Source organism: Nicotiana attenuata, unplaced genomic scaffold (assembly GCF_001879085.1).
Source record: "Nicotiana attenuata strain UT unplaced genomic scaffold, NIATTr2, whole genome shotgun sequence".
Lineage (NCBI taxonomy): Eukaryota > Viridiplantae > Streptophyta > Magnoliopsida > Solanales > Solanaceae > Nicotiana > Nicotiana attenuata.
The window spans coordinates 468,766-482,732 of NW_017670315.1; the positions used below are offsets into that span (position 1 = coordinate 468,766).

The 13,967-nt window shown below is 37.7% G+C and overlaps 1 protein-coding gene across 1 annotated transcript in view; it reads left to right on the forward strand.

Moving 5' to 3' along the window:
• Positions 1-1,649: 1,649 nt before the first annotated feature.
• Positions 1,650-13,967, forward strand: part of LOC109237719 (helicase and polymerase-containing protein TEBICHI) — a 53,264-nt gene continuing 40,946 nt past the window's right edge. The window contains exons 1-5 of the mRNA XM_019404074.1: positions 1,650-2,023; positions 3,290-3,717; positions 3,835-4,021; positions 4,107-4,985; positions 8,040-8,104. Coding sequence (XP_019259619.1) covers positions 1,988-2,023; positions 3,290-3,717; positions 3,835-4,021; positions 4,107-4,985; positions 8,040-8,104 — 1,595 coding nt within the window. The 5' untranslated portion in view covers positions 1,650-1,987. The remainder of the gene's footprint in view (positions 2,024-3,289; positions 3,718-3,834; positions 4,022-4,106; positions 4,986-8,039; positions 8,105-13,967) is intronic.

Genomic DNA, 13,967 nt, shown 5'->3' on the forward strand with positions numbered 1-13,967 from the left:
AGATGACCTCCTCATAACTGGGAATGATCAAGGCTTGATTTCTGAGGCAAAGACCATGTTACAAGGTAACTTCAGGATCAAGGACCTAGGGGAGTTGAAGTTCTTCCTTGGGATTGAATTAGCAAGGTCGAAGGAAGGAAGATGAACCAAAGAAAATTTGCAATAGAGTTGATCACTGACCTTGGATTGGCAGGTTCAAAACCTGTGGCTACACCAATGGAATGCAACCAGAGATTTACTACTGTAGAATATGATCAACATTTGAACTTGAAAGATGATGAAGAGCTGGTAGACTCAGGGCCATATCAGAGATTAGTGGGAAAATTATTGTATCTTACCATGACTAGGCCAAATATATGCTATGCAGTCCATGTATTGAGCCAATTCATGCACTGTCCGAAGAAGTCTCACATAGAAGCTGCTATAACGGTTGTGAGATATATTAAAGGAGCATCAGGGTTGGGGCTGCTGATGAGTTCCACACAGTCATCTAAATTGACAGCATTTTGTGATGCTGATTGGGCATCATGTCCTGTTACCAGGAGATCAGTGACAGGATATGTGATGAAATTGGAAAACTCTTTAGTGTCATGGAAGTCCAAGAAACAGTGCACAATCTCAAGAAGTTCTGCAGAGGCAGAGTACAGGAGCATGGCAGCAGGAATTGCAGAAATATCATGGTTAACAGGACTTTGCAGAGAGCTGTGAGCTGAAGTTGAGTTGCCAGTGGAATTGCATTGTGACAGCAAAACAGCAATTCAAATTGGTGCAAACCCCATATTTCACGAGCGTACAAAGCACATAGAGATAGATTTGCACTTCATTAGAGAGAGGATTCAACAAGGGATTGTCAAAACCAAGTTTGTGATGTCTAAAGACCAAGAAGCAGATCTATTCACCAAGGCACTTGGAAGACCACAACATGAGTACCTGATGAACAAGCTAGGAGTGCTTAACCTATTTGCACCACCTAGCTTGAGAGGGAGTATTAAGGAGATGAGTGGCACGTGACAGCCACGTGAATTAGTGTAGTTAGCTGAAGGTTAGTTATAGCTAATTTTATGATTGGTGGTTAGAGGAGTTAATGGTGGATGTTAGAGTAGTTAGTACAACTGTCATATGATGTGTATATATGTAAGACTTGTATGCTTTGTATTCAGTTTTGATAGTGGAATACACAATCATTTTCTCCGCTCACGTGCTCTCCAATGAGTTCTTCATTCTAGAACATTCTCGCTCTTCTTCTTCTTCTTCCAGCTCCAGTTGATCTGATCCTCGAGCTTCATCAGGTTTATTAATTTAATCGCATAATTCACTTTATTATTTTTTCTTAAATCAAACTGAAAAAATTGAGAAACAGAATATAAATTAATAAATTTTTTGTAACATTGTTTGTTTGCGCAAGACAAAATCAGCAATAAATTTTTCTAAGACTACAAAATTCAAAGCATCAAAATATAATAGCATCATTTAAGAGGGATTTCCTATAACATCTCAAAACAAGATGTAACATAAAAGAAATAGAGGAGAATTGTGAGAGAAAATCTTCCTCTTTATTTTGTTTATCAATTAAGGAGAAATAAAATCATGTGAAACATTCCATAAATTAGTAGGACCAAGAACACTCATTCTCTTACCCCATCTAAGCAACTAGCTAGGGAGACGAAAATTTTATAGTTTTTCTTCCTTTCTTTTCCTTTCACTAGTTTCCAATCAAAAAACGTACTAGTATAGTTTGAGAGAGACAAAACACATAATTGCAGCAATTTTGCGGGCATAAAATTCGGAATATTCTATAATACAAGGGCATAATTGCAAAACAATTCTCAACATTTGAACATCAAGATTGCGCGGTCTTGAAAGATTCAAATGGCTTCTTGACACTGCTCCATTGCCACAACAATAAATTCTGATTTCAAAATCCCATGAACGCCAAGACAATTTTCTGAACCCATTCACCAAATCTGCTATCGGGTTTCTTCTTCTCATGGATTCTGATACCCCTCGTGCACGCATTGATCAAGTTAGTACCTTTTCGCTTTCACTGTTTCTCCTCCTAAAAAACCCTAGTTTTTTTCTATTGTTCCACTTTTTTAATGATTATAGGAACCCCAAAGTGATATTGATTCGAAATTAGATAACATATAATTGTGCTGTTTTTTAACTTGTATATTATTGCCAATTAAACAGCTATAGGAAATTTCTTACTGAATATCTTGTCTTGCATCAATTTTCACACGATAGGGCGATTTTTTCTTGCCTTTTTTAGTTATTCTTTGGGTTTCTTGAATATTTTTGTTTTCATTTTCTCATAATGACGTGTTGACTGTCTATTTCTGAGTTTGAAATTCAGACGAGTCAAGGAAGATGCTGAAATTTCACTTGAAATGTCTCCGGAAAAGCAATTGATTAATTTAGAGTAACAATTAGTAATATTATAAGATTCCCGCTTGAGCAGCTGTGGTAGATTTGCATAAAAAAACTATCTTGCATCACTTCCACATGATGGGGGCAGTTTTATCTTCCTTTATTTCTCTTTTCCTTTTATTATCCTGCTTTGATGTAGTTGTCTTCGGAGGATAGGTATAGAGATATCGCAATTTCAAGCAATAGTGTGTTGGTTTTTCCTGTCTCGATAAGAATGGAGTGTTGAAGAGAGAAAAAGAAAAGAAAAATTGATGTTCACCATACTGAGTATATGGTCCATATAATGCTTTGGGCATCAGATGCAGGTGCCTAGGAATTCCACATATCTAATAAGCTTTTCATTTCCATTACATGGGATGGGGGAAGGAAAAACATAGTGGCAATCGAATTCACACCCTGTGATACTCTCACCACATCTATAGCTAATGGAAAATATATAAATTGCTCCCTAAATTTGTCTGGACAAGCCATTTACTCACCTTAACTTTACGAGTGGCCTATCACCTCCTAGTTTTTTCTATTATTACAGTTTTTTATGATATAAGAACCCCACAATGCTAATTGGTTCGAATTTAGAAAACATTTAGTTGTGTTTTTTTTGCCGTATAGTAAAGAGAAGAGAAGGTCAAAAAACTGTATATTATTGCCAATTAAGCAGCTGTAGAAAATTTCTCTTAATTGAGCAGTTGTAGTAGTTTTGGTTAAAAAATTTATCATGCATAACTTCCCCATGATGGGGGCAATTTTATCTTCCTTTATTTCTCTTTTACTTTATTAGCTTGCTTTATTGATTTTGGATATTATTTTCTAATATTTGGTTAATTGTGGTGTTGGTTGTTGTGTTGACTATTGTTATTATTAGTTCTTTGCTTCGAAAAAGAAGAGGAAGTCTTTATCACCGAGTCTGAAACCCGCAAGAGCGAAGAAAGATGTTAAGATTTCACTTGAGGGGTCTCCTAGCACGAAAGGTTCATTGGATGGGTATTTAGTGACTTCTCAGGATGATGATAGTAAACCTTTGCGCAAAGCTAGAGGCACACCAGTTAAGAGAAATCTGACGTTAGAGATTGGTTCATATCTAAAAGATGAAAATAAAGAGGGTACTTCTGTGGTCAAAGCACGTTCAACAACTTTTGAAACAAAAACTTCAAAGGAGATGTCTGTTATTTCCCCTGACTCACGTGTTGTTGAAAATAGAGGTCATGGAGAAGATGTCTTGGTTACTGCTCAGGTTACCAAAAACTCAGAACTTAAGCAGTTTGCTACCAACTTCTTGTCATTATATTGCAGGTAATACCTTTTGTTCTTGATTTGTCGGTGGTGATTGGTTTAGTGGCTAATTTGGTTACTGAGCTGGATTTGTTTGAATGTTGTTTTGCTTAGTAATCCATGTTTTTGTGTATTCAGTGAACTGCCAGCTAGTTCAAGTTTACCTTCAGCCCAGAGTGAGGGTGCTAGTAAAAGAAGCGGTAGTCCTTCCATTCTTGATGTGGATAATAAGCATGCAAAGAGAATCCGCTGCATCTCGAGTGAAAACGAGTCTAATATAAACAGAAAAACCAATTCTGACGATGCAGCTTTAAATTCTATTGGGGTAGGTGTTATATTTTTTCATACTACCACAATATTGATTCACCGGTTTTTTGACAACCTCAGTGAGAATTTGCATCTTATGCTAGGTAGCCGCGGGGAATACATCAGTGGAAGCTCAGATAAGCTTGAGAAAATGTACCAATGTGCGTGTCATTGGGCCAACTGAATCTGAGACACCCGGTTCAACATCTACGAAGCTTCGTGTTGATGATACTCCCAAGTCAAGTCGTGGTAGCTCCATATTTTCACCCGGAGAAACATTTTGGAATGAAGCAATTCAGGTTGCTGATGGTTTGTTTGCTGGAAGTGATAAATTTTCTTTTCAAACAGCACAACAGTCTGACGCTTTGAAGAGTCATAACGAGATAATAAATTCCAATTGTCTTGGAGATGGAGAGTGTGGCAATAAGTCCAACAAAATATTTAATGATTGTATAGAGACAGTTTCTGATGCTGGCGTTGTTTCTGCTGTTGGTTCACAGAGCAAGTTGAGGAAGGATCTGGATGGAGAGAAGTCCCCGATGCCTGTTAAGCATTTTGATTTTGCCTCTGACGAAAAAAATTTCGATGTTGTACAATCTCTCAGAAATAACACAGACATCCAGATTATTAGTGGCAAAAAAACTGGGTCCCAAGATAATGTAAGTTTAAGCAGCTCTCCTGTTTTCAGCCCTCGCAAGGCAGCTCAAGCAAAAGGCAATATCCTTGAAGTACAAAACATGACTCCAGAATGTCCTGTTTCTAAGGGTAACAAGGATGTGCTTATCCAGGATACCGATATAATGGCATCAACGACACCTCCGGAGAAACTTAACATTTCTGCAGCTAATTCCTTACCAAGTAAAGACAACACTCCTTCAAGTATTGCACCAATAAAGAATCACTTAGATCTCAACCATTGGCTACCGACTGAAATATGCAGCATTTACATGAAAAAGGGTATTTCGAAATTGTACTCATGGCAGGTATGCTGTTTATCTTTAGCTGAATCTTTTATTGAGATTGTGAGGCTTAAGAAGCTTTATATTTGATAGACCTGGAATTATTGACTGGTTTACCATTTGCATTGATTATGCAATGAATCTTTATTACTACGATCAGGAGTGAACAAAGAGTAGATAACTGAATTTTAGGTGCTCCAGATAGGAGGATATTTGTTTTGGTGTTTGGCAAACACCTAAAGTGCTTAAAAGCCAAAACAACGGAAAAGTCATAAGTTGGTCACTCCCAACTTATGGCTTTTTAGCTTAAAAGCTATTTAGGTTTGGCCCAGTAATTTACCTTACTATCCCTTATATAATCCCCAAATTACCTTCCCATCTCTAAAAACCCTAACACTAATTTCGTTTTTTCCCTTCTTCGATACTATGTTGCATTGCATACACTGCTCCACCATCCCTCAAATCAGTAAAAGTCCTGCCCAGGCATACCCATGACGAGATTGAAAAGTTGGTTAAAGAATCTAAGTTTCACTAATTCGAAGAATTCCGTTTAAATTTTACTTTTTTCCTTTCCAATGGGACATAAAAACCCTTCAAACTCACTATGGGGTGGTTTTAACATATTAAATCATTTAAAAGGAAAAATAATTTCCCTCTTAAATAGCTTGATCAGATAGTTCAAGAGAAAAAGATTTGACTATCACTTCATGATTCATATTATTTTTTGAAAAGGTAAGTAAGTGTATTATTAAAATAACAGCAGAGCACTAAGAAGGTGCTTGCAGGTGTATGTACAAAATCGGGGAACCCCTTATATAAAACAAAAAGAGAGGTTCCCAACTGTTCTAAACCCTAGACATTGAGAGAACTAATAAATTATAACATGCCGGCATCATCCTTTAATTCTTGTATGTTGCATCAAAAAAGCAAAATCCGTAGAAATTTGTATTTAGCATGTGTACAGTGACTTACTTCCCATTGAAGCACCTGGAATTCCTTTCACCCCACAACACCCAACAAACACAAGCTGGCACCATGTTCCACAAACTTCTCAGTGGATTTCATGTCCTGATTGCCCCAACGAGTCAGCAGTTCCTTTGTAGTGTTAGGCATAAGAAAAGACAATTCAAACAGGTAAAAAACAAGCTCCAAAGTTGCCTTGCCACTGTGCAGTGTAAAAATAGGTGGTTGCCGCTTCATGATTCATATTATTTTGTTCAATAGGTTTCACGTTATTACGGCTTCCGCTTTGGTCAAATTATTAGTAATTAGTATTCTATTTAATTTAAATAACTAGTTTACATTTATTAAAATAATTAGATCCAATTAATTTATAATTAAAATTAAGACGTAAGCTAATTTTTTATTTTTTTGAATTATTTTAGAATGAAATATGCTGCAAGATAAGTTTTTTTGTGTTAACTGCTCTAAGGCATTTCAGTCATTTTAACTGTTTCAGCATTTTTCTATCAAACACATCAACTGCAACTTTCCAACTTCAGTACTTCTATGCAGACACATAACTACTTATTTATAAATTCAACTCTAGCTCTTAAAAAGGTGGTTTTGAGCATTTGATGCTTAAAAGCTACTTAAATTCAGCTACCCAAACGGGCAGAAGTAGATTTTTTTAAAGTATCCTGTGTAAATTTAGTATTAAATACTTAAGAATCAATCTGTTGTTGTTCCATTCACTATACAGATTTTAGGTCAGTATTTCTTTTCCTAATTACTCCCTAAGAATTTCTACCAGATTTCTGGGTCTAAAAAGTAGGATTTTTTTCGCCGATCAGTTTGTCAGTTCTAGCTTTGATGATCTAGGTGGCTAGATCCTACCTATTAGCACTGTTTCTAATACTTTTGGACCCAGACTGTAACTTATTACTTGTGGGACCAAATGTTGATATACCATTTTGGTTGTTGAAGTAGGTTCTTGGCTTGCCCTACCCATTTGCTCACCCTTATATAGCTAGTTTAATGGATTTCTTTGATACGTTTGAGAATGCAAATATGATATTAATCAATAGGTATCATTGTGATTAGATAGTTCTACTTTAGGAAGTATGCAATTGTGAACTGATATATTGCATCTCTTGCAATTAGAAATATTAGTGGGTCGAATTATAATGAGTCAAGAGTAATTGAAGTTATAAATCTATAAGTTGTAACCTTTATTTTTGATAAAATAAATAACTATAATACTGTTATAAATAGTTAGTCATATAATGCCATTTTTTTTAGAAAGAAATTTCTCTGAATGTGAAGAAAGTGGATATTGGGCCCAACTCAACCCCAAAAGCTAGTTCAAGCAGTGAGGACTGTCCAAGACCATATAAAGAGATCAAAAACTACACACTCAGGAGAGGATGGACACTTCGCCTCGCTTAAGTGGCGCTTCGGTTTAGGCACCGAGATACTAAGACATATGCATCGTCCAGGGCCTGTTTTGACAAGGCGATGCCAAATAATGAGTTTGGATCGCACATTGAATACTATGGATGAAATGAATAGATGGTTTTCGAACTTACATGCCATGATTTTTATTTCATATCTCTTGCTTAATTGTAGTTTTATCAATTTCTTTGTCCATATAGTTGTATGCAGTTTCCTTTTTTCTTGCATTACATATATATGTATATATTTTTATTTAAATTAATTCATGCATATATTCATGTAAACGTGCACTTTAATGCTCTATGCATTTAAAGCTCCAGTAAACCTTAGGTACTTTCTAAAGTTCTCACCTTTGGCAACACTAATTTGGGGTGGGGGTGATGCAATTACTCATCCTCAGCCAAATGTATTTCCACCTATGCCCTCTTGCAATTTGCTTGTGTTAGACTAGCATCTGGTTTTCTATAGTTCTCATTTTGCTTGGTTCATAGAAGCTTGGTTCTGGCTTACTTCTACTCCCCAATCCCCGGTGTCTACTAATTTTTGTGATGAATACTGCTCGAGGGTATTCAATGCTTTAGAGGTTGAGGCTTCTAAAAGGGGTCAGATTTGTTATCAGTTGGAGTATGAACAAGTTGTTCTTTGTAGTGACAGTCTAATGGAAATTCATTCTGCATCCTGCAGGTTGATTGTCTTCAAGTGGATGGAGTTTTGCAGAACCGGAATCTTGTATATTGTGCTTCTACCAGGTCTATAGCAGAGTGTAATTTGGTCTTTATGATGTTGATGTTTTCTGTTAATTTTTAACTTGCAAGTGACTTGAATAAGATAGTTTATCGATGCTAGAATAAAAAAACACACCGCGAAGAAATATATCCATACCCTATACCTTAGTCACTATAAGTAGCAAAACATTCTTATGCTAATGCTGCTTGATGCTGAAAGCTTTTTAAGTTTTCGAAGTCGTGGAATTTGGAGTATCTGTTACTAGTGTAAGCCTGGGCTGAGTTGCATTAGTGTCTTCAGGATTGTGTAAGATATCCATCAAACGAAGTACTAGTCCACAATATTTCTGTTACTGGTCTTAACTTAGTAGTACATTAGTTTGATTTTGCCTACTGGGAGAAATGTGGTGATTTGCGAATGAACTTCTGCTCTTATCCGTTTTACCTAGTAACATTGTCATTCATGGCGACATCAAGTGCTGGTAGAAAAATGTCAAAAATGTCCATTTCATTTTATTCTCCATAAAAACTAAAGAATCTTTATGAGGTCAATACTGCTTTTGGATGATTTAAGTTGGTCCAAGCCATTACATTTGCTTGCTGCTCAGAACTTTTTTGCACTCTTGGATCATTTTTTTGATAACCGTGGTGTCCGGGCCAGCTTGCACGCACCTCGACTAATTCCATGGGATACATGCCACCTCCCATGAACAACAGGTACCATGTAACTCTGTCCACCAAAGGTTAGACAGATGGGAAGAAATCACCTAGTGTTTTTGCCTCCGCTGGGATTTGAGCCTGAGGCCTCATGGTTCTCACCCACTTCATTGACCACTAGGCCACACCCTTGGGTCACTCTTGGATCATTTTAGTTGGTCCAAGTCGTTACATATTGCTTGCTGTTCAGGATAGCTGTGCACCTTTTTCAGGAACTTGAACATTTCTTACTTAACCCCAATGGAATGCCAATCCACTAACAAACTATTACAATTCTCTTTCTTATTATCTTCGTTGCTGTTTGTGTTTCTAATACTGTATATTTGTTCTACTAGTGTTATCACTATGATTGTCTCTATTATAACAATTATTCTGATGTCTTTTATTGGAGGAGAATGCTCTTATCTCCTAATTGTCCAAACCCGCATCTAGTATTTCAGCAAAGGTGTCGGGATGCTGTAAAAGTTTTCACATTATTACAGTACATGCTATTAGTAATTGCAGCTTAAAGAACCTGTGTCTTTGTTTGTAACAAATGTTTTGTAACTGTGAATTGTTGATATATCATTCTTGCATGAGATATCTACCATTCAGTTGGAAATATAGTTATAGATATCTAGCATTCAGTTGGAACTATAGTTATTTTCCTGCTTGTTGTATCATAAAAATGGTACTTAAGAGAGCAATAACTGAATTCCCTAAAATTTTGTTCCTCATATTTATTTACGCAACTGGCAAGCTGAAACAGGAAGCTGGGGTTGTTACTTGTAGTCCTTTGGGTGCAATGTTGATATGTTCTTGTATGATTAATTTGTCACAGTGACTGTTAAAGCTTCAGTGCAGCAATGAGGATGTTGTTGGCCTGTTCTTTGAGTGTGATGTCTGATAGTTATGGTTTCTTTCTTGCAATATTTTGAAGTGAAAAAATGCCTTTGTGTCAGGTTTATTCTCTCTTTTTTTTGCAAATTTAAAGAATTGACGTACCATATTGGGCAAAAGTTATTTTGAAATTTAACTTGAACTAACCATTTGCTTCATAAGTCATGAAACTGTAATTAGCTGAAACCCCTCTTTTTGAAGAGTTCAGAAACTGTTAAATTTGTTATGATAGCTAAAATAGGCATAGAATTTTGTTTGAGGTGCGATACACAGAGAGAGAGAGAGAGAGAGAGAGAGAGAGAGAGAGAGAGAGAGAGAGAGAGAGAGAGAGAGAGAGAGAGAGAGAGAGAGAGAGANACAGCAACGTAACGGGCATACCATCCACGGTCATTGTCATCTTCTGTGCTTACCAAAACCTTCTTGCTTCTCGCAGTTAAGGTAAAAACTCCATGACGTATTAAATTAGGATGGTATAAATGGATAAGGTGAGAAAAGGTGAAATCAACAGTGGCTTTGGTAGAAAGATATCTCAAACAAGCCACTGCTCTCCATATTAAAGGACCAACTTGGGCCAAACAAATATTAAAGAAACGACAAAAATCGAGGATGATTGGGTCAATTGGGGGATTAAAACCCAAAGTAAAAGGGTAAGTATAAACAAAAGAGTACCTAATCCTAAAAGAAGAAATTCTTTGATTTATGGAAGGAATTGACATTCGAAGACTATTTTTCCAGTTACAATCTCCTCTGATGGTAGGGATTGTAAGTTCGGTCACTAATGTAGGATAAGTATCAGTTTTTTCTAAACCAGCAACTTGCTTTTGAAGAGATTGTCTATCACTTACAAAAGATAAATCATTTGGTACGATTTCATCAACTAAAGGTTCTCTAGAAGAATCAGGAATTTCTTTACCTTTAGAAGAAGGAGTTTTCAGAATAGAACTCCTAGAAGAAGAACCAGAAGAGCCGCCTCGAGTAGATTCTAACCCTGTACGAAGTCTGCCTCCTCTGTCTCTTCTATGTCTAACAGGAGCATTGGGGAATTTGTCTAAAATCGGAACTCTTTTAGGGTTAGGGTTTGGAGACGCCATTGTTGAGCAAAGATGAATCGAAGGAGAGCAAAAGTAAGGAAGAAAAACGTTTGCTAAAGATTTATGGAGAAGAGGACAAAGGAAGAAAAGGTTAAGTATGTATATGATGGCAACCGTCAAACTTAGAAGAGTAATGATGGAAAGCCTATAATAAAGGCAACTATCACTTCGTGAATAGTGGGATTAACGAAGCTTTGAAAAAGGGTGCAAAATGGCAGAATCAATCAAAAGGTGACGCATGGACAAAACATTAAATGGAAAAGACAATTGAGACGACAATATTGTCATACGCATTGATTATGGCAAAAATTCCTTTTTTACGAAGGTCCACTTCCCAATTATTTAATTGATAAATAAATAGAAAGTGGAGACTATCTGTATTGGGAAAAAAGTTGAATTTATATTGAAGATGACGTGGCGTGACACGTGGACTGGACAAGTGGTCAAAGCGTAACAATTGGGAAAAAGGTACGGGAAACGACAGGTACGGGAAGAAGAAGTGAAATAGGCACGAGAAGCAGTTTAGACACGAGTCTCGTACCAATTCGAAGTCATTTAAGGCCAGTGGGTCGAAAGGCATTGAAGACATGAATCTGAAGACAAAAAGGAGTTCAAATTCAGTATTAAATACCTGATACGTTAGAAAATTGGTATTTAATAGGAATGATTGTGTAACGGCTCATTTAATGTCATTTATTGTCCATAATTGTCTCATTAAAGCTTAGCTTTTATTCCTTTACCTAGAATCAACTATAAAAGGAGGAAGTTGTATTGGGAAAAGGACATCATTTACATCATACTGAATAAAAAAATTTTATTTACTGCTTTATTATTATTCTCAGAAAGCCTATTATTATTTTGGTCTCTTGATTATCAGTAACCCGATTTTTCATCTCAAATTCTAGTTTTATCCAAAATATTATTTCTTTGGTGAAACAAGCTTCACTTCAGGTATTATGATTTGTACACATGGTCGAAATTGAATATCGGGAAGTTTGGAATTTATTTGGAAAGAAAATTCTCATTTCGAAAGCTTTAAGTTGGCAGGATTGTCTAAGACTGGATTTTTGAGTAAACGACCTCGGAATCGGGATTTAAAGGTTCCAGCAAGTTCATATGATGATTTTGGACTTGGGCGTATATCCGGATCGGGTTTCGGATGACCCGCGAGCGTTTCGGCGCCTATTGTGGAAGTTAGCATATTTGGAAAAATTTCATAAGTTTGGGTTAAAGTGCCTTTCAGTGTTATCGATGTTCGTTTGGGATTTCAAGTCTGGGAATAGCTCCGAATGGTGATTCTGGAATTGGGAGCGCGATCGGAAGTGAATTTGGAGGTCCGTAGGTCATTTTGGAGTCATTTGGCTAAAGTTAGAAATTTGAAGGTTTTTGAGAAGTTTGATCGGAATTGGACTTTTTGATATCGGTGTCGGATACCGATTCCGGAAGTTGGAGTAGGTCCGTAATGTTGAATATAACTTGTGTGCAAAATTTGAAGTCAATCGGAGGTGATTTGATAGGTTTCGGCATCGAATGAAGAAATTCGGCGTTCTAAAGTTCATCAAGTTTGAAATGGGGGTGTGAATTGTGATTTTAGCGTTGTTTGATGTGATTTGAGGCCTCGAGCAGGTCCGCGTTATGCTATGGGACTGGTTGGTGTGATTGGACGAGGTCCCGGGGGCTTCGGGTGGATTCCGGGTGATTAACGGATTTAAAATGGAGTTTGAAAAAGGGCTGAAGCAGCTGGGCTTCTGGTGTAACCGCACCTGCGAGGTTTTGGCCGCAGGTGTGGCACCGCAGAAGCGGCCACGAGGTCGCAGATGCGATCCAGCTAGGAGTGCTGGGACCGCAGATGCGGTCATCCCGCCGCAGAAGCGAGACCGCACCTGCGGAAGAGAGGGCGTGTCACGACCCGGATTTTCCACCCTCGGGAGTCGTGATGGCATCTACTAATCAGAGCTAGGCAAGCCAAATTTAATTACTTTTGCATTAATAACATAATCCCTTTTAACAATTATCGGCAATAATACAAAAGCAACAAAATTAAATAATAAGCGGAAGTCTTAATATTATAGAAAACTGAATAGAAATGCGGAAGATTCAACAAAAGCCTCTACCCAAGACTGGTGTCACAATACTCACGAACAACTAAGAGTGCTAAATATAACCGTATGAAAGAAAGTATAACTGTTTGTCTCGAAATACATGAGCTAACAGACTGGAATAAAGATAGAAGAGACGCCGGGCCTGCGGACGCCTGCAAGGCTACCTCGGTGTCTCGCGGGACTGAAGGCTAACTCCCGTGCTATTGCAGCTGCTGCCCAACACCTGGATCTATGCAAAAGAGCACAGAGTGTAGTATCAGCACAACCGACCCCATGTGCTGGTAAATGTCTGGCCTAACCCCGGCGAGGTAGTGACGAGGCTAGTACCAGACTCCAAATAAACCTGTGTAGATATACATATACAATACAACGAAGAGGCAACAGAAATAAACAATTAAAACTGGGGGAGGGAACATACTTCAGGGGTAACAGATATAAATAGAGTATCAGGAATAATAGAAGAGGAATCCACAGTCTAGCCTCTAACACGGAATTAAGAAATAAAGACAATTTTCATGTTCAGCTCATCTTATTGCAGGCGTGCAACCCGATCCCATTTCTCGTAACTCGTGGTAGGCGTACCACCCGCTCCCATTTCATAATATCTTGTGGTAGGCGTACCATCCGCTCCCATTTCATAATATCTTTGTTGCGGCGTGCAACCCGATCCGTGTATAACACTGTTGCGGCGTGCAACCCGATCCATACATAATATTGTTGCGGCGTGCAACCCGATCCATATATAATATTGTTGCGGCGTGCAACCCGATCCATATATATAATATTGTTGCGTCGTGCAACCCGATCCATGTATAATATTATTGCGGCGTGCAACCCGATCCGTGCATAATATTTACAATTATAACGAAAGTCCCGACAAGGGATCAATAAGGTCCACACTATCCCGACAAGGGATTCGATAGCATGAGTAATTACGTCCCGGCAAGGGAGAAACATCTATAACCACACTTGTCCCAACATCTAACTACCGCAGCTATAACCGATCCTGTTACAACATCTAACTGCCACAACTATAATCAATCCTCTTACAACATCCAACTACCACAACTATGATCAATCCTGTTACAACATCTAACT